Source organism: Dipodomys ordii, unplaced genomic scaffold, assembly GCF_000151885.1.
Source record: "Dipodomys ordii isolate 6190 unplaced genomic scaffold, Dord_2.0 Scaffold33, whole genome shotgun sequence".
Taxonomy (NCBI): Eukaryota; Metazoa; Chordata; class Mammalia; order Rodentia; family Heteromyidae; genus Dipodomys; species Dipodomys ordii.
The window spans coordinates 5,692,446-5,717,174 of NW_012267249.1; the positions used below are offsets into that span (position 1 = coordinate 5,692,446).

General features: G+C 46.2%; 1 protein-coding gene across 6 annotated transcripts in view; it reads right to left on the reverse strand.

Annotated features, from left to right (window-relative positions):
* The window catches only part of Eri3 (ERI1 exoribonuclease family member 3), a 138,701-nt gene that overhangs the window by 25,646 nt on the left and 88,326 nt on the right, over positions 1–24,729 (reverse strand). For 4 of the 6 annotated variants that reach the window (XM_013016990.1, XM_013016988.1, XM_013016984.1 and 1 more), the window contains one exon: positions 928–1,027. The exons of 1 other annotated variant lie outside the window; for it this stretch is intronic. In XM_013016990.1, the coding sequence (XP_012872444.1) occupies positions 928–1,027 (100 nt within the window). Of the gene's footprint in view, positions 1–894; positions 1,028–24,729 lie in introns of all 6 variants that reach the window. One more of the 6 variants, XM_013016985.1, reaches the window with a different exon arrangement.

Here is a 24,729-nt window from a genome sequence, read left to right on the forward strand (position 1 = left end):
GCCAAAGTGTTGAAACAAAGCCTATGCCTGGTCAAGGAAGTTGCTTGAAAGCAATCACATGCACACATCTGTGTATGCACACAAAAAAGATACAATAAAATGAAGACATTCTTTCTGACAGACACATACACACAGGCTGGTTGTGCCTTCCATAATCAGACACTTGTCCTCAGAAAAATACAAGTATGTTATTATACACACATACCCTCAGTCAGATACACACTATCATGGGCACATTATATTCAGACAGATACACAGAGCTATACAGCTATACATAGGCAGACATAAGGATACACAACAGACATATGCATACCGATGTATCAGAAGCTTACAGTCACTCCAATCTCCCCAAAGCAGGAACCCTCTTGAAGCTGTACTCCACCTCGTACCCCAAATGGCCCCTCCCCACCCAGGCACTATTCAATGGAGGCTGCTGCTCCTGTGGGGGAGTCAATACCCCGTGGACGAAGCCATCGGTCAGAAAGACCTCGACTAATTAAAAGCTGGTAAGGTTTAAATAATTCATCTCCTTAACTCCCATTGATCGTCCAGTTTAGTGGCTAGACTTGAAACAATATTAAACAGCCTCCTCCAGCTCCACACAGGGTGTGGGGGTGGGTAAGCTAACATGTGCCTACATCCCTGATGACACTGCCCATCAGGGATACAGACAATGGGGAAGGGGGATCTTGACTTGTATCCAAAGCCACCTGTGAGTCACCTAAAGCCCATACCCCTCTGAAATGTTCTGAGAGGTTCTTTTCAATGGTCCTACTCCACCATCCTCCCCCTAGCCCCCAAACCCAGCTATGATGAAAACATGGTTGGGGCACTGAATAAGTTATATAAACCCTCTGCATGCCAGGGGACTGGGGCATGCGGGCAGGGACTGACCGAGCTGTCAGGGGGATTTGTGGAAGGACTGACCAATGCCGCTGTGGGGCCGGCCTATGTGTTGCAGGCTGAGGCCCTTGTTCATGTCTAGAAGTCCATTCTTGGGCCAGCAGCCCATGGCGAAGCTGTAAGCCTGGAAGACAGGAGGCAAGAGTGGTTAACGGAGATCCTGACCCTTGAACCAACCCCACTCAACAGGTTCCATCCAGCCCCCAGATCTTCCAACCAACGTATTATGCCACCTCATGGGATTCCCTTTACTAGATTCCTTTGTCACTAAAGCTTTCCCACCAGAAAACCCCATCTTTCTTCAGAATCTCTTCTCCAGGGCTTCTTTCCATCACAGTCCTCTAACCCCTACAAGGGGTCCTCTCTAGAAAGCCCCCCATTTACTAAGATCTTCCTTATGAAAGAGCTCTCCCTTTTATCAAAACACCCCTTCATCATATACCCATCTGTAGATTTCCACATCTCTGGAAACCCCAGAACTTTTCTGGGTTTCCTTCCCCTAGTATAACTGGTCAGAAAGACTGGCCTAAGGAAGGACTCTGGAGATCAGTGTATCCAAAATTCACTCCATAGTCAGGAATAATGAAGCAAGAGCTAGCCAGTGACGTGCCTATGGTCAGGTTGCTTTTGACTCCAAGCAGGCAAGACTGTGAAGGGCTCTGAGTGTTATGTGTGTGTTCAATGGAGGAGGGGAGTGAGGTTATCTGGTTGACTCAGGCAGCTGCGAGTAGAAGAGTAGTACATGGTGTGCGTGTGTGCATGCGAGTAAGTGTGTGTGTGTGCGTGTGTGTGTGTGTGGTGTGTAAGTGTTGGGGGGGTGAAGCAGATGCTCTGTTGAAGGTCAAGTGCTCACTTATGCATATTCAAAGCTGCCACCCATCGATCTGTACTTAATTGTTTTCCTGGGGTTGGGGAAGGAAGTGCTGGGGGCATCGATCTGCTCAAGCCCCCAGCACTCCATTGTCCCTTCCATTCCCTATTGCACCACCAGCATCCTCCTTCTGAGGGGAACAGAGGCAGGTTAGGGACAACATCTTCCCTTATAGGCATACCTGGCCCAATGTTACACATGAAGGAACAGACCCAGAGAGAGGAGACTTACATGGGTTAGAACACTAACAAGGCTAGATTGGATCTAGTTTTGGCTTAGCCTACCAACAAAGTCTTGGACTTCTGCCAGTGGACTTAGTAGTTGACTCTTTAAATATTACCCATCCCCTTAAATACTAGTCTGCCCTTCTCCCAATGGCAGGAAAGTAACAGCAGGTGTTGCAGTGGGTGTGGGGATAAAACATGAGTGTGTTCCTGAAAGTTCATGTTATGTCTAATGATGAAACCAAAGTGATATGCTCAGACAGGTACTATAGTGCCCACAACTCATTTCTGGACCCACAAGGTCCAGCATAGGGTCAGATATAAAAGACAAGAGGCTGTCCAGACACAGTGTCTATCCTGACAGAGGGCTAGTACCCTTCCTTCCTGGGTGCGGGAACCAACCTTCCAGCCCCAAGAACTAGGAGACAAGGAGTCAATATACTCAAACTTCTGTACCTTCCCAAACCATTTTCCTTGACCCTGAAGTACCAACCAAAGCCCAACTCCCAGGCAACACTCCTCCACAGTCTCCTAGGTCACAGCTGTACCCATAAATAGGAGGATGAGTGTGGGACCCAAGGGGTGGGTAGAGCCAGGGCAGAGCCAGCACAGAGGCATCAAGGGGATGCAGCCAGTGGGTGAGGCACAGCTGGAGGGAACCGCTGAGCATAGCCAGGCTATGGAACGCAGTGGGCCAGAGAGCAGTGGCGGCTGCCTTTCAAGTACTTTAAAATCACTTACAAAGGCCGGATTAAACGATCAGAAATTCCATTTAATAGGACAAATAAAGAAATAACAATCTACTCTATCAGCCTGGAGAAGGCAAGCTGGATGTTTTTTTTTTTCCTCGAAAAAGGAAAAAGGGAAGGAAGGGGAAAAAAAGAAGGATAATGTGTGTTTACTCAAGCAAAGAAAAAAATATTTAAGTGATGTCGGGGAGAAGATTGCAGTAACTAGTGAAGAATAACATCGTCTACTTTGCTGTCAAATCACACCCGAATTTCAGTAATAGATTCTCGGCTGACACTCAATTCAATTCGAAGGTGATCCTGCTTTATCCCAGCCCATCAAATATTAAACACTTGCATTAGCAGGTGCTGCCGCTTCCCGGCTTAAAGCGGCGGGCGGGCGGCAAGGCTGCTGAGAGCCCCTCCACTCTGCTTGGGCTCAGGGACAGGGCAGCTCAACGTTATCTGCACGTCATCCTGAGTCTTATCACAGCTAAGCGGGAAGACCACTCCAGATAACATTAGACACTTGCCCTGATGCGTCACCATGATTAGATTATTATTGTAATTATGACTCCCAAAGATCCTCCAAAGACTGAGATGTGAAGAAGGGGGATGGAGGGCAGCAGAGCCCAGGAGGGCCAAGGTGGACCTGGGCAAGCTGAGGTGCCAGGAAGGAGAACAGAGCTACCAGGAGGGTGGCAGTCCAAGGCTGCCTGATGAATGCCTTTCAGGAAGGGCGGTCTAGCTTGTCAGAGAGAGGGTAAGATGAATTGGTGTCTCCACTGTGGCTGAGGCGTTATACCACACGGTTCCACATTCCCAAATAAGGCCTGACAACCCATTGCTGCCATGACACAGCCTCATCCAGCACTTCCTCAGGGAGCAGGGATGAGGTGGAGGAGGGGTGGCATGTGCACATGGGTCTGCCAAGTTCCTAATAAGAGGGATTTAATTTTTACAAATGCTGCTTCCAGCGGGGCCTTCACATATCAGCCAAAGTCCAAAATGATATTAAAAACGGTTAATTAAAACTGCTCTCCTTCAGTCTGGGCTCTCCTGCTGATGCCCCTGCTGAGAACTCTAGCATGTCTTCCCGGGTACTGATGCACTGTTAGGGCCTACCCTTTGGACATAACAACTAGCAGCTTAGGCCTAGAACCATCCTCTCCTAGGGTCCAGCACCTCGAATCCCCCATAATTCCTGCCATACCAGGTACCTGTCAGGCATAACCAAAAATCACAGCAACCCAGAAGACACAAAAGGTCCTACAGCAACCCGTGCTCCTGATGTTGTACTTCCCAGACCCTCACATGTACTTCCTCACCGTACCTATGCCCACATACTCCAGTACCCACTTTTGAAGCCCTTCCCTCTCCACAGACGTATGCATATATACGTATATATGCATGTGAGTATGTATATCATGTGTGGCCCAACCACATATACATTCATCCTCCCATATATGCCTTAGACTTTCCTTCAGGGATTCTGCCTACCCTGCCATTCCCTATTCCCACTGGACATCCTCCTTATCTGTCTACAAATCTTAGCAGAGGTAATATGAGTTGTATCTCTAGGGATTCTGGCTGGATAGTCAGGGTGGCATCCAGGGATCAGGGAGGCTGAAACCTGTGGATTGCTCATGGGAGACAATGAAGACAGGCAGGCCTTAGGTGGGGGTGGGGCCGAAGGGTGCAGGGAAAGCTTGCTAGAGAGAAACCGGTACTGGGGAGGACAGAGAACAGATGACACAGCAAGGACAAAGGAGAATGGCAGAGGCAGGAGGGTTCATCTTTACCCATCCACTTCCCCCTGCTTCATGTCTCTGTGCTTTCCTTCTCTCTGGACAGCCTATAGGAAATGGGGTGAAAGGCCCAGAAGCTGGCATATCCATCAATTTTGATTGGTATGAGGGAGGAATCATCTTTAAGAGCTCCCTTACAAGACCTTGTGCCTGAACCCCTTTCCCATTGCTGGTTCCAGACTCTGGGTACCACTTCTCCAGCTGTACCTCTCAGCTATCAGGGTCTACCTGCCCAGCTGTGTAGTCAGGTATACCTAACTCTTGGGGTTCCTGACCAGAGAAGCTTTGGAGTCCTGTCCACCCAGGCTCCAATGCCAAGCCACGAGGACAGACAGAGCTGGGCTAAAGGATGCTGGTTCTACCAAACCAACTCTGCTCTAGCCCTATGCCAGGCAAGCACGCACACTTTCTTTCCCCTGAGCTGCTGTAATTTCCATGCGCAGGGAAGCAGGTGCCGAGCTGTTCCCGGCTGGCTTTCCCCTCTCGAGGCTCTGCCCGCCTTGGCTGCTGCCCCATTAGCTTAGTGGCCAGCCATCTGCGACGGGCCTGCCTCACAGCCCTGCTGTAGGCGCGGCGGGTGGCCCCCTGTGTAACAGGGAGCTTTGCCATTAGCGCCTTTAATATTCTGACACCTCAGCACAGCCTGCTATTACATGCAAACGCTGATCGCCCTGTGAAATTACATTGCTGGGCCTGCGAAATGGAATCGTGTATAATCAGCCTCCTCCATGCACTGTCAGTCCCATCACAAACACGGCGCCCGGCAGCTTACGGGGGCTTAGCAGCTGCGACAAGTGTATTGGGTTTAATAGATGAAGTAGCCCTCAACAGCAGCATCAGATTCTTCAAAGAGGAAAAAGGAGGCATCAACAGCTGCTCTGGTGTCTCTGCCCACCCACATACTACTGATCAGCTACCTGAGAGTGGGTGGATGCCAAGTGGGCAGTGGTTGAGTAAGGGGCTAGCTCCCAGCTCAGACTACAGACAGAAGCATAGCATATTATGCAACTTCCAGAAAATCCCAAGCTCTCAAGCCAGTGCCAGCATACCTCGTCTACCCAGCATCTATATGTGGGGAGAAACAGGCCTCTAGCTGCACCTCTGGATTACTCATTACCTCTAAGCAGATGGGCCACTACCTAAGGCTAAGGAATAAATCTAACCACCTGTTATTCTCCTAACACCCACTAGAGAAGGTGCTTCTCTAGAGAACAAGGAGAGATATAAGCACTACCTAGCTGTTCATTCAAATCAACAGGGTGGGGAAGGGTATTGGGGATTGAATTCAGGGCCCTGTGCTTGCTAGGCAGGTGCTCTACTATGACCAACTCTTCATTATACAGTAAGCCAAGTTTCAGACCATAGCTAAACACTGAAATGTGGTATGCAATGTGTACTTAGAGCATACTCAGCAGCCCTCACAGAAAGGTAGTAGCTTGGGAGTCAAGAAAAATCTCCCACTGCCACCTCCACCTACCCCTGATGTCATGCAGTCTTTGAGAACATGGCTCTCTCTTCCTTTTACAGGTTCAGTTTAACACCAATTGCGGCAGACTGTTTCCTATTGATGGCTGCAATACTATCTCTCATCTTCCATTGTCTTACATTATGGCTGATATACCTGTCACCAAAAGAGGGAGTCAATGTTGCCTATTTTGATCTGGGAACAAGATGGGCTTTTGTGCCCAGTTCAATAGAGTAATGTAGACGTGAGACTTTAAGGCTACTACAGAAATACTTATGCAACTATCACTTTAACTGCTGGAATACTTTCCCTCGGACCCTGGCCTGCTGTGTTAAGTAGTCACTGTCCTGAGGCAGCCATGCTGTGAGGGAGCCCAAAATAACCCAAGCAGAGAGACAGCAGAGAAGCCATGAGACTGGGTGAGGACAAAGATGCTCAGCCAGCCCCCCACTGCTCCAATCACACAGTAAAGAAAGGTCTGGTTACCTCCTGACTAAACTTACATGAAAGAACTGGAACTCTCACATAATCAGCCTTTCCTGAATTCATGACTTACAGGAACCAGAGAGGTAATAAAGTATTTGTTGTTTAAGCCACCAGGGTTGGGAATGATTAATGATGTATCAATAACCGAAAAACCAATACTTACTTCTGGATATATTCTGTAGATATCTTCAAATTCCTTTTTCCTGCTGCTTCTAGACTATTCCTCTTCCTTGGGGACTTCATTCCAAATCATGATCCTTCTGGATACTTCAGTTATCTATAGAATACCTAACCCAGGAAATTTGTCTCTCAATTTTTTGACTCCTAGTGCTCATTAATGACTTTATATAATGCCTCTTTTCTCTTTTACATCTGCCTTCTTTCCCCACAGCCACAGCAGGGCCTTGCTATCATCCAGAGCTGCTGTACCTGAAATCCCACAATGGCAGATTTCACTGACCCCAGCTGTGTATCCTTCCAGCTTCTGTACATTCTCTCTCTTTACTCTTGCTTTGTTTCTCCAGACTGTCTACTTTCTGGCCTCAATCCTTTTTCTAGTATAGTAAGCCCAGACTCTTGAGTTTATTATTTGAATCATCCACTTCTCAATATTCAACTTCCCTACTTATTCTGCACACCTGCCTTGAAGCTCCTATGACTTTGCTTTTTTATTTTTAACTTTTACAACTTTTCTTTTCTTATTTTATTTATTTTGATTTTTTTGGTCGGTCGTGGGGCTTGAACTCTGGGTTTGGGCACTGTCCCTGTGCTCTTCAGCTCAAGGCAAATGCTCTATCACTTGAGCCACAGCTCCACTTCAGTTTTCTAGTGGTTTATTGTGGATAAGAGTCTCATGGACTTTCCTGCCCGGGCTGGCTTTGAACCATGATTCTCAGATCTCAGCCTCCTGAGTAGCTAGGATTAGAGGCATGAGCCACTGGCACCTGGCTTAACTTTTCTTTTCTTGTTAACTAGTTGTATGAAAAGGTTTCAAATCTGTAAGTCAGGTTATGAGTACAAGGCATCTTGATCAATGAATGTTTTTGCCACATTTGCACTTAAGCTAAGAGATGTCCCAAAAAAGTTATAGTTATGTGTAACTACAGATTCAAAGATCATAACCTTGGCAATCTTCAGTGGCACCTAACAATACTATTCCCCCTCCTGTTTACACAAAGACAAAAAAAGCCACTAGGCAGAACTTTTTTTTATCTGCACGCCTTACATTTCTAACGCTTCTGCTTCCTTCCTCACCTACCACTTTAACTTTCCCAACAGAGGTATATTTCACTTTTGTCTAAGGGCAGTCTGATCCTTGCGCTTTAACCTTTCTACCTCCTTGGCTCTTGCTCCTTTCTAAACTAACTTCATTTCTCTCTCTCTCTCCTCTCTCTCTCTCTTCTCTCTCTCTCTCTCTCTCAAAATCAATTGTAGGACTTGAACTCTGGGCCTGGGCGCCATCCCTCCTCTTCAGCTCAAGCCTAGCGCTCTACCACTTGAGCCATAGTGCCACTTCTGGTTTTCTGAGTGGTTTATTGGAGATAAGAGTCTAGTGGACTTTTCTTTTCCTACCCAGGCTGGCTTTGAACTGTGATCCTCAGATCTCAGCTTCCTGAGTAGCTAAGATTACAGGCATGAGCCATGGGCGCCTGGCTACTTCATCTCTTTTGGATCCTTTCCCTTTTCTTTTCTTTTCTTGGTTGGTCGTGGGGCTTGAACTCTGGGCCTGGGTGCTGTCCCTCAGCTCTTCAGCTCAAGGAGAGTGCTCTACCACTTGAGCCACAGTGCCACTTCCAGTTTTCTGAGTGGTTTATTGGAGATAAGAGTTTCATGGGCTTTCCTGCCCGGGCTGGCTTTGAACTACCATCCTCAGATCTCAGCCTCCTTTCCCTTTTCATTAAGCATATGTGTGGACCCCTACCATCTCCATCTTTACTTCCCTGAATCTCAATTTCCTCTTTGAAAAACAAGGGTAATAATAGTTCTAACTCCATAAAGTTTATGTGAGGATTAAGTGAATTATTGTATGTAAAGTGCATAAAATGATGTCTGGCTCTTTGTAAACTGTGTTAAGTTTTAGATGGTTATTATTATTATTTTGTGTAGGTCATGGGTCTGGAACTCAAGGTCTAGGCACTGTCCTTAAGCTTTTATGCTCAAGGCTAGCACTCTATCACTTTTCTGGTAGCTAACTGGAAGAGTCTCACAAGCTTTCCTGCCCAGGCTGGCTTTGAATCGTGATCCTCAGATCTCAGCCTCTTGAGTAAGTAGGATTATAGGTGTGAGCCACCAGCACCCAGCTTGGATTATTATTTTAAAATCCTTCATTCACTCCACATCTTCATCCAGTTACAGCCTGTTCTGTTAACAGCCAATAGGTCCCTAAATTGTCTCCTCTCTCCTTCTTCATCACTCCTAACTTCTTGCCATATGTTTTACCCCGGCCATGTCATTTAGCTCCTGCTAAGTCAACTATCCTTGCCATGCTGCCCTCATCTAATGACAGGGGTTCTTACTTGTCTTTACCACTCTGAAGCGTACTCCATCTTTTTTTTTTTTTTGGGGTCCGGTCGTGGGGCCTGAACTCTGGGCCTGGGCGGTGTCCCTCAGCTCTTCAGCTCAAGGCTAGCGCTTTACCACTTGAGCCACAGCACCACTTCCGGCTTTTTTCTTTTTGCTTATGTGGTGCTGAGGAATCGAACCCAGGGCCTCATGCATGCAAGGCAAGCGCTCTACCACTGAGCCACCTTCCCAGCCCTCTGTCCTCTCTTCTTATTTTACCCTTCATGCTACCACTCTCTTGGATGATTTTTCTCAACTCTAACTTCCAAATCTGTGTTTCTTACTGCCATGCAAGTGTCAAACATGTATATTTTATTGCCTACTTAGGATATCCACTTCAATTCATACAGACACTTGATTCTTACTGTGTTTAAAACCCATCTCAACATCTACTTTTCAAGCTGCTCCTTCTACTAGGTTCCAATTCCAGGGTAGGTCATTACCACTGAACTGGTCTGCTAAGCCAGAAATGTGAGGGCCAATCTGGAGTCTGTCCTCTTCCTTATCATGATCAAGTCTTACTGTGATTTTGTTTAATACTTTCAGCTTACAAGCAATTCCTTCAGCCTTAGAATGCCATTTACCTTTACCTGCTTTTTATCCTAGTTTGAACACCTCTTCTTTCAACACACAACTCCAAACTACCTTCCTTTACTGTCTGTCTCCTATGACTCATCATGCTTTAAATCTACCCACCATCTGAGAAGCACCTGTGACATTAGTTTATAAATGTGACCTCATTTTGTTGGGATATATCCAAAGGCCAGGGTCCTACCTGTTATCTCTAGATGGTTTTCACTGAGAAAAAGAAGGGAGAAGAGGAAGGGACATCTCTTTGGATGTATTTCTTTTTTTAATTGTTTCTTTGTTTTTTAAGCAGAGTCTCACTATGTGTCCCAGGTTGATCCCAGAACTTTCCATTCTCTTCTCTCAGCCTCCTGAGTGCTGGTATTAAAATGTACCATCATACCCCTATCCACCAGCCTCTTCGGTTATACTTCTACCAAGCATGAAAGCCTGCTTTGCAGAGTTTTGATTCCTGAAAATTCTACCTAGTGTCTTTCAGGAACCACTACTATTCTTGCCTGGAAGAAAAACAATCTTTCACTGCCATAAAAAAAGATCTCTGACTCATCTTCTCCTTTTCTGAACTCTTTAGCCTACCTGTAGCTCCACTGCATTCCTCAGGACCAGCAGAGGCTTGGCCAGCACACCTAGAGCAGTAAAGGAACAGCCTCTTCTCTCAAGTGATTATAAACCCATCTTCTCCAAGTCCAGTGGACAGTTCTGTTGTGTGTATGGTGCTTTTGGCCTACCAACATACTTCATGGGCTCCAGAGCTGCCGCAGCCTCCATCAATGGGATTTGAGGGGGATAATTATCTTCTATGTGTACTTAACCCTACTGCTCACAGCTTACGACAGGATGGCTGCCTCTAATGTGCTGGGCCACACAGTTCCAGGTTTCGCAGCATTTGGTACTAGGGACCAAAGATAGGAGGACAGCTGCCAGCTCAGTTTGAAACAATTAGGGTCCTTAGTATTTGCAGGTGGAGTAATCTTCCTATTCCCACATCTCTTGGCTTCATTGCTGAGTCAGAGGGGATTTGGGGACATTGAAATTTCTGGGAAGAGAGCAAGGTAAGAAGCCCCTGAGCCATTTTGTCTGAGCTTCTACAGAGGAGAGCTCCTTGTGCACTGTCAGAGGCTGAGGCAGCAGGTCAGGCTAAGCCAGCTGCCCAGGGTGAGAGCTACATTGTGAGTTTTCTTTGTTTTCATTACAATTTCCTCTTCTACTGCTTCTTTTTAGCAAGCTTTTTCCTCTCCGGGGTGCTGGAGATTGAATGAAACACCACCCCCGGCTCCAATAAGTGTATTTCAATTACATCTGTCACTGCATAACGATATAATGATATATCATGTGATATTAAATCCATGGTAATCATATCAGGGATTTTTTTTAATCGTGCACTAATCGCATTATTACATCTCTATAATTAACAACAGGAGGTATGGAAATTCAGTTAAGGCGGTGGGCTCAATGTAGTCTCCCACCCCCATATTAGCTGCCCCCAGATTAGGACTAGGTTAGGATGGAGACTGCAAGGCACAGGTTGGACTGAAGCCCTCACCCCACAGTACTTCAGTACAGGGCAGAGCCTCCAGCCTTAGGGCTAACACATAGTCCACACTGAGACCAGGATGTCTATCTATCTTGTAGCTGCTCAGAAAACAGCCTGAGACAGAGACCACAGAGACAGGCCCAACTCAAGCCTTCCAGAACTTCTGCCACAGCAACACCAAACATCTCCCTGGGGAATGGTGTTACCTTCCTTCAAACCAGCAAGGATCTCAAAAGTAGTTCTAAGGCACAGGGCAAGGCTTTGCCTCTGGCACCAGAATTCTTCCTGCTACTGTTATACACACTCCCTACTTCCAATCCAGCCATCTGACAGCGCTCTACATCACCAGGTTCAGCAGCTGTAATGTGTGGGTCTCTTGGTCCCATCAGTCCTGAGGATAGCTGTACAAACCCAACTCTTCCTGGGGCCATTCCTCCAGCTGTTTCTCTGAAGTCTGGCCCTTCGCATTACATGACAAGTGGGTTTTTTTGATAACCACTGGGTTGTTACCCTATCCCCCAAACAGTCTAAGTTCTTATGTCCTCCCACCCAGGCCTCGATGGATAGAGGAGGGGCCAGGATTACGCTTGAACTATGTCGAATGACCCTGTCTTTCCCACCCCCCTTTCCTGATACTGAGCTGTTAGGGCTAATCCCCTCAGGGGTGTCAGAACCAGTCTGCAAAGCAGAATTCTGTGTTTCAAGTCCAAAGCTTTGAACCTGGCATGTAACTAGTCCTCAGTGAGGGGCAGGCATTTTGCTAAGTTTGACTCTCAGAAGTTGGACAGGCCTGAAGATAAAAGAGAAAAATCATGTCCTTTTTCCTAATAAAAAAAGAGACACTAATAGCAGTCAGCACTTAGGCAAAGCACTTTAAGTTTCTAAAGTGCTTTCCAAATTAAAATATAATCCTTTATTGAGCATGTGACACCACCATCTGCCTACCCCTCACACATGAAGGTATGTGTATGCTTGCACATAGTGCACATACCTTTGCTTTCTTTCTTCCTAGGGGAAAAAGAATGGTAAAACATTTGCTCCAGCTCCTCCTGCCTCTTGACTGGATTGCACATGGAACACACACTTTTTTTTGAGCAACTACTCTGGGCTAGAGGAAGCCCAATACTTGAGGTACTTGATCAAGTGGGCCACACCAGTGCCCTCAAGGAACTCTTAAGCTAGAAGGGAGACTTATTAACCACATTTGCAAAGCAATGTAGCAGAGGTCAACATCCTGCAAGAACCCCAGGGGAGAAATGAAGTCAGGAAAGAAAGCTTTGGCAAGGACCCAGATGGCCTACAGTGGGACACATAGGAGGTAAGGTGCCATACAGGCCAGGTATTACTCAGTTCAGTGATCTGAGTAAAGACAAGAAAGTCTTAAGAAGGCAGTTGAATGACAGGTGAAACTGGGGATGGATAAGATCACACAGAAGAGTGAAGCCATAGAATCAGATGAAGTGCTTTTCTATATGCTTGAAAAAACGAAGGCTGAGATGAGAAGACTGAACACTGGAGCCTCCAGAGCTAAAGTCCAAAGAACCTTCTCTCTGAAACACACCCAACATCTTAGTCCCTGTACCTCCCTTTGTCAAATCAATTTTCACTGTTTTTAGTCAGGACTTGGAAACCACACTAACTCATTTACAGTATGTTAGGCTATACATGCTCATATAGCAACATAGACACAGTATAGTCCTCAGAAAGCAGATGTTAACTAAATACCAATATAAATGGTCACTAAATTGTGGCTCTAAGAAGGGCTCAAAAAAGAAATACAAGAAGTCAAGACAGGACAGAAGAGAAGAGCTTGACCTAGTTGAGAAATACTTCCCCCAAGACAGGCAAGCAGAAACTGACTGGGGGTGGGAAGTGGGGGGTATATTTGGGTCAAGCTAAGATCCCAGCAGTAGGAAAGACTCAAATCAAATCAAAGCTAGCATCCCTGAAGCACATAAAGCAAGTATGAAACATAGCTGATAAGGAGGCAGGTGATATATCCAGGCAAGGCTTCAAAAGACAGGTCAAGGTTTTTTTGACCCCTCCCTAAGGCCATCTAAGGGCTTTCCATTGTCAGAGAGAATTCAACTAACTGAGCTAGATGTGGTGGCATGTGCCTGTAACCCCAGCTGCTCAGGAGGCTGAAGCAGGAAGATCAAGAATTTGAGACCTGCCTGGGCCACGTGGAGAGATCCTGTCCCAAAATTAAAAAAAAAAAACAAAAAACCTTCAAGAAGATATAAATCAGAAATAATAACACTAGTCCTTGGCCTCAATTTCCTCCCTGGAAACAAGGAACCTAATTACTAGATTTTTCTAAGTTCCTTTCTGATCTGAAGTTCACCATACTGGAGGGGCTTCAACTTCCAGTAGGAGCCAGGTTTATTTTGCTATTTTCCTATCAGAACACTCACCTTTCACTCTCTCCAACCCCCGAACTGTCTGCTAGGGCACTACTTTAAGGGAGTCCCTTTCTTAATTATTTCTTCTTCTTCCTTCCTTCTTTCCTCCTCCTCCTCCTCCTTCTTTTCCTCTTCTTCCTCTTCTTCTTCCTCCTCTTCCTCCTTCTCCTTCTCCTCTTCCTCCTCCTCTTCTTTTTCCTCCTCCTCCTCCACCACCACCACCACCTCTACCTTCTCTCCTCCTCTTCCTCCTCTCTCATCTCAACTGCCAGACCCAATACTCTCAACAGTACTTTGTTTAATCACTTATCACATATGCATTGGCACTCCTGGCTAATCCAGGAACTGCCCTATTACTGGCTCCCTGACCTCTGATAGCCATTTCTGAGGCAGGATGGAAAGTCTACAAGCAGGCACATGCTGTTCCAGCCTTAGGTCTAGGCCTCCTTCTCTCTGCCCACAGTCTGAGAACTCGACAGGCCTCCACTTAAAAAGGGTGCTAAAAGCAATGATGTCTCCCAGTGTGATGGGAGATATTTGTGTCTGCTTTACCCTTGGCTTTTTGCTCTGGTTCAGGTAGGAGCGGGGTGGGCCGGCTGGCAGATCTGAGAGCGCGGCACGCCCCAGCGGGCAGGGCACACAGCGCGGAGGAAGGCGCGAGTCAGTCTGGAGTGCTCCCCATTTATCAAGCTCACGCAGGCCGCCAGCCGAGCGAGTCTTTCTATCATTACACCTCTCAAAATCCGATTCATACCACTAATCCTGCCTTCATTCTCCCAGATTAATAACATCTCTTTCAACCTTCACAGTGTGATAAATAGACAAAGAGAGAACAAAAGGAGAGACAGAAGAGAGAGAAAGAGCTGGAGCAAGTCCCCATAATAGAGAGAGCTGAGAAAGAGGAGAGGGAAAAAAGGAGAGCGAGAGAGAGCAGGCAGCGGCCAGAGACTGCAGCTGCCTCAGAGAGCGGCTCTGAGGAGAGCTGGCGGCTGCGCCCCGCTATGCGCTCTGCTCTGTCCCCAAAGAGAAAGAAAGGCTCGTTAACAGCGCCTTCCTGCTGGCACTTTTGTTCAAATTCTTTTCTTCCCTTCCAATCCTGCTTTAGGTCAAATTCCATGAAAATGACTCTCCCGGCTTCCTGGTCTGTTCCCATCCTCCTCACCAGGCCCAGAAAACCAACCTAGACCTTGGCAGAAGTCTGGGTACATGGTGGGCTGGGAATGGTTTAAAGGGTAGGGCAGGTTTGCTTAGGATGCCAGCTGGCCTGGCTCAGAGGCAGGTGCAGAAGCATACCATGTCTTAGGCAAGTTCATCACAGCTGCTCTCCTAACCTGAATCCATACCCCGACCTGCTCTTCTGGAATAATGAAAATAGAAACAGAAAAAGAGAAAACATTGGGGTTCAATCCCTATGTATCTTGTCCTTGGTAAGCTCCAGATGGCCCCAACAGCCCAGCCAGATGGTGAAAGTAGATACCCCTCATGGTTGCTAAAGCAACATTTGGGCTATACTTCTAAAGAAGGGTGGAGAAGTATGACAGAGACAATAAACCCAGTGAGCCCCAGTCCTACCATAACCTAATGGATATTTGGCATAATTTTTGTTCTCTGCCCAGAAGCTCACCCACACTTGTCTCCACAACACACTGCCTCTATTCTGCACAGACCTCGCTGAAGGGCCCCTTTCTGGATGCCACTCTCTCTTCCGGGCTCTGTAAGGCAATACCATTTACCCTGTAGTGAGCATGTGTTTCCCTCATTCCACTGCAAAGTCTGTCTTCTGATTTCCCTATTTTTATGTCTAAGTTGCCCATGGCACTTCTACTCTCTGTGACTTTGTCCAAACTAGCCCTAACTAAGCCCGGCTTGACCCTCCCTCTGGACTGCAAAACATTCCTAGGCTGCTAGCTATCCTGGTCCAGAGGGAGGAGCAGAAGCACAGCATGCGAGGAGGCTCCAGTGGCCCTAAGCATGCACTGCTTTCACAGCCCATGAGTCAGGGAAGGAGGGCTACAAGCTTCCTGAACCACTTCACCACTCAGCACACTCATGTCAGGTTGGAGGCTGAGGTAGGTGCATGCAGAAGGACATCCTGCCCTACCCAATCCAGCCCAATGCGAGGAGCCTTCCAGGAGTCAAGGCTTCTCCTAGAATGCCCTGAAGCAGATTCAGAGTAGAAAGCTGGTGGTCTGTTTGGAGGCAAGTCCTATCTAAGGAATCTCGTACAGATACTTTTCACACCCTTCCCTCTACAAAGCTTGCTCTTCCTTCCTCTGATCCCTTCTCCCATTCAGTTCTCCTTCTGGACCTGATGGCTGCTACTCACACCCATCATTCATTCCTGGGACCCTATCACTCAATTCTCCACTTGAAATCTTAGAGATTCACTGGGCCCATTTAAAATAAGAAAACAAACAAATACATATATAGAAACAAACTAAAGGGAGAAAAGATGCTGAAACAAGTAGAGGTAGTACTTGGGATCCCTTTCACAAAACAACAACAACAAAAAACCCCAGAAGTTCCATTAACCTTAAGTCTACACTTCTCTTCTGTCAGACCTCCAGGAACAGACACCTACAATAGTGTGTCTGATAGGCCCAAGGGACCCAAGGAGGTGGGGAAGAGATGATGAAGAAGGGTGAGAAGAAGAGAAAATTATACAGTTTCACTGATGAGGATTAGTATTTTCTGCAGCCAACCTGGCCTACTAGTGCCCTAGCCTTGGGTGATGAGAGCCCAACTGGTGGCTATATGGGCCCACATTTCCTCAAAGCCTGGGGTCACAATAAAGTTCCAGAAACATGGACCTGACCCTAAGAGATAGCATCAGCCACTGTCAATCCTTCTGCCTGCCTGTATCTATGGATTCCATCTGCAAGGAACCAGGCAACTTACAGGACAGCTTTTCCAGGGTTTCTGAAAGATGCTTCATTTCATACAGACCTGCCTTTCACAGAAAGACAAGCCCAAGCCTGTCTCCATTGTTAGTCCTTACCTCACATACACTTTTGCTTCTTCCTCTTTGCTTCTTCCAAGTTTTTTTTAGGTCCAAGTTCAGGGCTCGAACTCAGTACCTGACACTTTCATTCAGTGGCTGATGCTCTGCCAACTGAGCCATGGCTCCAGCCCCATCTTCCAACTTCTTTAGGCGTCTTTGAACGCTTTTCCCCCAGAAGTGAGACTTCACTGCATGTTTGAGGAATAAATCTCAGGGGATCATTGCCCTTCAGTTATAGAAACAGCCAAAGACCCTAATATGGGGCCTGTTAGGGACCAGAAAGGAAGTCAGCCACACACTAAGTGGTTTCTGGTAGATTAAGAAGCCATACCCCCAGAGATACTTTCCCTTTTGCCCTAAGTAGCTGGTTCTAGAGCTCACTCCTCCAGGCAGCCAGTAGCCAGAGTAAGAGGAGAAGTTGGGTCCTAACGCGTAAAAAGCTCCAGCAAAGCAAAATCATTTACTCTTCAGTGCGACTGCTCAGCAGAGCTAATAAATCTTGCATGAGCAGGGCCGATTCTAATTTCCTAATATGAAAAGGCATTTGGATTGAGGGAGAGGGGGAGATAAAAGTGATTGAATCTCCAATAGTCCAGGTTACTGACAAGAAACATCCTGCTCACCCCGAGAGAAGGATGGCAACACCCGCCTGCCTGCACACACCCATCCGTTCTGCCCCCCTCTTGGCGCGATACATCTCCGTCTCTTCTATTGACAGGACGTGGCTTTAAACACAGTTACACAAGTTATCATTTCTGCCTTCTGATCAATCTGAATTTTCAGGACAATTACCCTCTTAATCAATGATTGCTATCAGCAGCCCCGTGCCTGGACGGATTTCTCAGCAAGGTAATCATGCCGCCAGGCTGGACGGCGCGTGCATAGGCAATGAAGCTCCGGGTGGGGTTTCCTCCCTCCTTGAGTCCCCATATCCCAGAGTCACTGCCAGTATTAAAGACAAGGACAGCAAAGTGTGAAGGCCACTTCAAGGAGGGGTGGGAGTAAAAGGAAGGGGAGGGGGCCCAGTTATCCAGTCAGCCTTCTAAACTACCCGATTACGGAACAAACCTATTAAAACCCTAGATTTACTGCCCACCACCCTGATGCATCTTCACATGCTCTCCTGCCATCATTTCTACCTCCTAATTAGCCTAAGAAAGCCCAATTCTAATTATGGGCTCAAACTATTAGGGTGAATAAGTGCAAACAAAAGAGAAATATTGGCTTTACTAGTCTCTCAGAAGCTATTGGTCCTCAAAGTCCCTTTTCTTCCAAGGACTTGATTTCTATCAGCTAACTAACTGGGACGGCAGGGGTAGCCTCTTCTCCTTGGCTATCCAGGCAGCAGAAACTATTAAAAAGCCAGCCTGTCCTTTTTTTTTTTGTTGGTTGTGGGGCTTGAACTCTGGGCCTGGGCACTGTCCCTGTGCTCTTCAGCTCAAGGCGAGCACTCTACTGCCTGAGCCACAGTGCCACTTCCAGTTTTTGGGTAGTTTATTGGAGATAAGAGTCTCATGGACTTTTCTGCCTGGGCTGGCTTTGAACCGTGATCCTCAGATCTCAGCCTCCTCAGTAGCTAGGATTACAGGCGTGAGCCACCTGTGCCCGGCTGCCAGCCTGTGCTTGAGCAAAGAGGCCTATTTTAGCCCAGTACTCCTTCCTTTAGGGTCTTTGCACAGAACAGCCCTCTGTGCATAAAACAATCCAGGGCCTCTCAGAAGAGGGAAGAAGAGAGAATAGTAGTTTATGTGCAGTCAGCTAGAGGCCATGTTTGCTACCCTAGAGGCAATTCAGAGAAGTTTCTCCTACCACCATGTTAGGCAAGAACTTGAGAGGCCAACAGTGGAATGAAGAGCTCAAGGATACTGAAATGGGCTGGGCGTCAGTAGCTCACACCTGTAATCCTACCTACTCAGGAGGCTGAGATCTGAGGGTCACGGTTCAAAGCCAGCCCGGGCAGAAAAGTCTATGAGACTCTTATCTCCAATAAACCACCAGAAAACCAGAAGTGGCACTGTGGCTCAAGCGGTAGAGTGCTTGCCTTGAGCTGAAGAATGCAGGGATAGCACCCAAGCCCAGAGTTCAAGCCCCACAACCAACAAAAAAAAAAGGATACTGAAGTGAACTTGAGCTCCAGCATGGGTAGCAGATCTGTGTGCTGTTATACTATTGCAGACAGGGCCTGGGATTAAAATGGTTCAAAAATTTTGCTATTACATCCTGAAGGGTAAAAGGAGTGTGGGGGGGGGGGGGGGTAGAGGGGGGGAGATGGGGAAGACGGGGAGAAAGAGAAGGGATAGAGAGGGAGGAAGGTGACAGGAAGAGAGGGAGAGCAGAGAAAGGAGAGAAGAGCGAGAGAGAGAGAGGAAGAGAGAGGGGGAGAGAGAGAAAGAGGGAGAGAGAGAGGGAAAGAGAGAGAGAGGGAGAGAAGCAGAGAGGGAAAGAGAGAGAGAGAGATAGTCCTGAGGCTTGAATTTAGGGCCTGGGTGCTGTCCCTGGGCTTTTTTGCAACAAGGCTAGCACTCTAACACTTGAGCCAAGCTCCACTTCTGGCTTTTTTGGTGGGTAATTGGAGATAAGCCTTTCCTGCTTGGGCTAGTTTCAAACCTTGATTCTCAGATCTAATCCTCCTGAGTAGCTAGGGTTACAGGCATGAGCCATCAACATCAGGCCAGCATCTGTGTTTTTATTCACTGACATTTACTGGGTATTACCCATGAGCTAAGTTGTGAGGATACAGAAGTAACTCCTGTTTTTAGAAACATCATAATATACTAAGACAGACAGACCTTAAAAAAAAACTAAAATCAATAATGTTAACTTGAATATGAATGTTTGCAGAATTACCCATAACAACCAAAAAGTGGGGGGAAATTCAAATGTCTATCAACTGACAAGTGAATAAAGAATATACCCATATAACAGAATTTTATTCAGCATTAGTAAAGGACTGATTGATACATGGTACAACATGAATGAACCTTGAAAATTATGCTAGACAGAAGAAAATAAGAGTCACAAAAGACCACATGTAAAGAATTGCCAGAGGGCTGGGAAGGTGGCTCAGTGGTAGAGCGCTTGCCTTGCATGCATGAGGCCCTGGGTTCGATTCCTCAGCACCACATAAGCAAAAAGAAAAAAAAAAGCCGTAAGTGGCGCTGTGGCTCAAGTGATAGAGCGCTAACCTTGAGCTGAAGAGCTGAGGGACAGCGCCCAGGCCCAGAGTTCAGACCCCATGACCAGACCCCCCCCCCCAAAAAAAAAAAAAAAAAGAATTGCCAGAATAGGCAAATCTATAGAGATTCCTTAGGGCCAGTGTGTTTTAGGGAGAGAAACAGGAAGTGACTGCTGATGGAACTTACGGGGGACAAAGTGTTCTAAACTTAGAGGATAATGGTAGCTATACAACTCTATTAATATACTAAAATAAATTGTACATGTTAGCCGATGCCGGTGGCTCATGCCTGTAATCCTAGCTACTTAGGAGGCTGAGATCTGAGGATCACAGTTCAAACCAGCATGGCAGGAAAGTCCATGAGACTCTTATCTCCAACGAAACACCAGAAAACCAGAAGTGGTGTTGTAATTCAAGTGGTAGAGTTCTGGACTTGAGCGGAAGAGCTGAGGAACAGCACCCAGCCCAGAGTTCAAGCCCCACAACCAACCAAAAAAAAAAAATTGTACATGTTAAATGTGTGAACTGTATGGTATGTGAATTATATCTCAATAAAAGTACCTTTAAAAAAATACATACTTTCAGCCGGGTGCTGGTGGCTCACGTCTATCATCCTAGCTCTCGGGAGGCTGAGATCTGAGCATCACGGTTCGAAGCCAGCCCAGGTAGTAATGTCCGTGAGACTCTTATCTCCAATTAGCGACCAGAAAACTGGAAGTTGTGTTGTGGCTAGCCTTAATCGAAAAAGCTCAGGGACAGTGCTCAGGCCCTGAGTTTGAGCCCCATACATAGAATTTCACAGGACTGAGAAAGAGGGGAGAATGATGGAAGGAGTGACAATCAAGATGCATTGTACTCATACTCTAACTTTGTACAACTACTTAAAACAAATATACTATCTCCTGGTAAACCTAACTATTCAGGAGGCTGAGATGAAAGGATCCTGTTTTGAAGCCAACGTAGGCAGAAAAGTTTGTGAAACTTTTTAATCTCTAGCAAAAATTTGGAAGTGAAGCTGTGGATCGAGTGAAAGGGTGCCAGCCTTAAGTGAAAAAGCCAAGCCAAAAATGTGAGGCCCTGAGTTCAATCATCAGTATCAGCACCTGGCATGCCCCTCTCCCCCCAAAAATACATACTAGTATCAAAGTATCAACAGCCCAGAGAGGATTATCAATAGGAAAAAAAAAAGTCATGGTAAGCTCCATCACAGTATCCAGTACTCTAAAGGTACTTAGAATAGATGTGTGAAGAGGGAGTAAATTCCATCAGGAAACTGGAAATGTGTTCACAGAGGACATAAGAAGTTAGGTCTTAAAGGACACAGAGGTGTTCACTAGGCAGGAATGGAGCAAAGGGCTTTCTAGGTAAATGGAACAAATATCAATAAGGCTCTGAAGTGTACCATAAAGACCATCTTGGCATAGTTGTAAAGGTACAAAGGTGAACTGTAAGGTCAGGCTACAGAGTTGTATACTTTATTCAGTAGACATCAAGATATTTTATTTTTTTTAAATGTTTTATTGTTATTATAAAGGTTATATGAAGAGGAGTTACAGTTACGTAAGTAGAGTACATTTCTTTTCAGACAATGTTACCCCTTTGCTTGCTCCCTCCCAGTTTTTCCCTCCTGCCCCTCCCTACCCACAACTTGTATAGTTCATTTTCAACCTAAGTGTCTAGTGAGTACCACTGCTGCATTTGTTCACCTTTGGTCCCTCAATTTTATCAAGGTATTTTAAGTGAAAAAATGCTAACAGAGGATAGTTTGTGGCTTGATGGTTCAGGCATGGGAAGCAGTATGTTACAGTTGAAAGGGCATTGCTTGTGGGTCATGCTATCCAGGATTTAAAGCTTTTAAGTCTTTCTAATAACTTCTAATAACCAGCAAGGACTTGGATTTTGTTTGTTTTGCTCACTATTTTCTCCTCAGTGCATAGTATAGTGCTTGACTCAGTAGTACTCAACAGAAAACATGAATGACTATGTTGAATTCAATCCCATGTGACAAACATTTATCCAGCAATTTACAGAGCATGAGTTCTTCAAGAGTAAGGTCCCTCTCTGATCTCCAGCCTCATATTTCTCACAAGTTGTTTGGCACAGAGCTGGTGCTCAATCTGTAGTAATTCTCTTCTTTCTTTTGGTCTAGGAGATTTCCCTATGGCCCAGTGAATTTTTGGTAAGCTCAGCTTGAACACATCACTGTAACTAACAGGACACAGGAAACTGAAGTTGTAGGGATGGAAGGCTTCAGTAGAGCAATAGGAGCAGGTAGTCATGCTCATAGTTTTTGCCCTAAAGCAAGCCACAGTGCTCTAGGATGCCAACAGGCAATTCAAGTCATAAACTTGGGGAAGAATGAAGTGGGGACTAGGAGCCATTCCTGCAGGCCTTCCTGCATCCAAGGCAGTGGGTATACTTTAAGGGAGGAAGCCAACACTGATAAGGTGGAACCCTAAGCTGCATGACTAACAGGTAGATTGAGAGGGGAAGATCTGGGTCTTCTTTCCTGAGCACTGTCTGTCCTGACTCTGGAGATCTGCCATTTCCAAGTTTTCTCTGGTCAGAAGAGCCCTTCTGACCACAGTATAAAGGAGCTCCTCAGTTTCCCAACCCCCAATTCCTATAGGGCTCCTCCCCCTCCCTTCTCTCTTTCCTCGCTTTTCTTCCTACAGAGCTTCCCTCCAGCCATAAAAATAAAATAAAACACAAACACCCACAGTCCAGGAGGAGGGCGTCAGACAGATAATGGGCATTTTATATCTTTTTATGACACTCCCCATAGGCAGCTCAGCAATCACAGCGCAATAAAGGCAGGCATGCAGCTTGCATAGTTAAACAACTGCCGGGTAATTAGGCACAGCAAATACACCACTGGGGAGGCCTCAGGCCTGCCTTGGGATCTGCCTGCAGCCTGCCTCCTGCTTGCAACCAGGTCAAGCCCAGGCCTAACACTGTTTTGGTGACCACTGCCAAAGGCATACTGGAGCTCAGGCCTGTGCACACTCATGAACATACTTGCCCAGACCCACATTATACTTCCGGAGCAACCAGCCTCGGTCTCATCTGCCCAGGAGGGACACTTGTTTCTTCCAAAGAAGGCAAGCTAAGGTTTCAAGAGGTTCCTACTCTAAGGTCTTTGAAGAAGTCACAGCAGACAATAGCAGGGACTAGCTCTTCAGGACAGCTCACAGCTCACCAAGTGGCAAAGACAGAAAAATATCAGGACATAGACATATTTATATAGATTCCTGTCTCTTGTCAATTTTGGCTCAGACAAGAGCTGAATCCAAAATGTAAAAATGATGTATATACAACCTATATGTATATCCCTATCACAGCACTCCTTCTGTAGTGTATTCACATTTATATGGGACTGTGCAGCTCAACTCTTGATCATTCTGTGAGCTGACCTAGTCTACTGTCAGCTCGTTTGGAGAAACAGTGGTCTGAGCTAGGGGCCATAACATTCCCTGCAGACTCCCCTGTCCCCCATTACTTCTTATTGACATATTCATCTTTCAAAGCAGACAAGGAGCTCTGTACAGGTGGAGACCAGGCCTGATTCACCCTCAGAGTACAGATGTCCTGATACATAACACTCCAGAGAATGACTGGTGGCTGAAAGAAAATACAGCTGTCTTAGACCAGGTACAGTACCTGCTACCCAAGGCTTAGGTCCAGGCTCATCTAAGCCAACCAAAAAAGAGAAGTACTCAAGTCAGGCAACACTGGCTCACACATGTAATCCTAGCTACTCAGGAGGCTGAGATCTGAGATTTGCAGTTCGAAGCCATCCTGGGCAGAAAAGTCCCTGTGAAACTATTATCTTCAATTAACCACTCAAAAACTGGAAATGGAGTTGTGGCTCAAAGTGGTAGAGTGCTAGTCTTGAAGAAAAGAGCTCAAGGACAGTACCCAGTCCCTGAGGTCAAGCCCCAGGAACAATTAAAAAACCAAAACAAAAGAAAAATACTACCAGGCAAAGTGGTTGGCATGCCTGTAATTACAGCTACCAGGTAGAAGTATGGTCCACTTATTGCTTGGTTGTGTGTGTGTGTGTGTGTGTGTTGTTGTTGTTGTTTTAATAGGAAAATTCAGAAAAATTCAGAAAGTAGGGAACTAAAAGTTAATTAACAGGACAAGAGTCAAAACCTGCTGAAATGCCACTTACAGACTGAGAAAGCCATGCATCTTTAGAAGCCATCCAGATAAGCTCTGATCACCGAGCAGGGAAAGTGGTGGCATCTAAGCTCATACCACTCTTGCACATGAGAGCTGACAGCAGGACAGTTCAGTTCATAGAAAGACCAAGAGTTGAAGTAGCACAGTCCCAAATGACTGTGAACACATAGCCAGCTGCTTTTCTTGGTCTCTTCCTGGATACTACTCAGCATCTGCCAAGCCAACCAACAAAGGAAGGTCTAGTTCCCTGCCTTTAGGGCAGTTCTGCTTCTTCCAACTCCAAAGAAATGAAGAGACAAGAACCTTCTTATCACCTCAATCTTCATGGTGAAGCCCAAAGCTTAATGACTTTTTGTTCCACCCTATGCCACTTCAAACTGTGACAGGTGCCAGCTACCCAAACTTTTCCATAGTATTTGTGTATTCCTGACCTGATGTCTGGCAATGCCATCTTCCCTGACCTTCAACTTGTCCCAGTGAGATAGTAGAATAGTCCCAAGGGTACAGATCCAAGTAGGTAATGGTGATTAGAAGATTTTTCTGATCTTCCTTGTATTCATCTTACTTTTAGCTGTAGAAAAAAGCTGGCAAAGATAGAAATGACGACAACAACAAAAATTGCTACCAGGCAAAGTGGTTGGCATGCCTGTAATTACAGCTACCAGGTAGAAGTATGGTCCAAGGCTAGCCCCAGACCAAAAAAAGTGAGAACCTATCTGAAAAATAACTAAAGCAAAAAGGTGTGGGGGTGTGGCTCAAGTAGTATAACATCTTCCTAGTAATCATGAGGCTCTGAG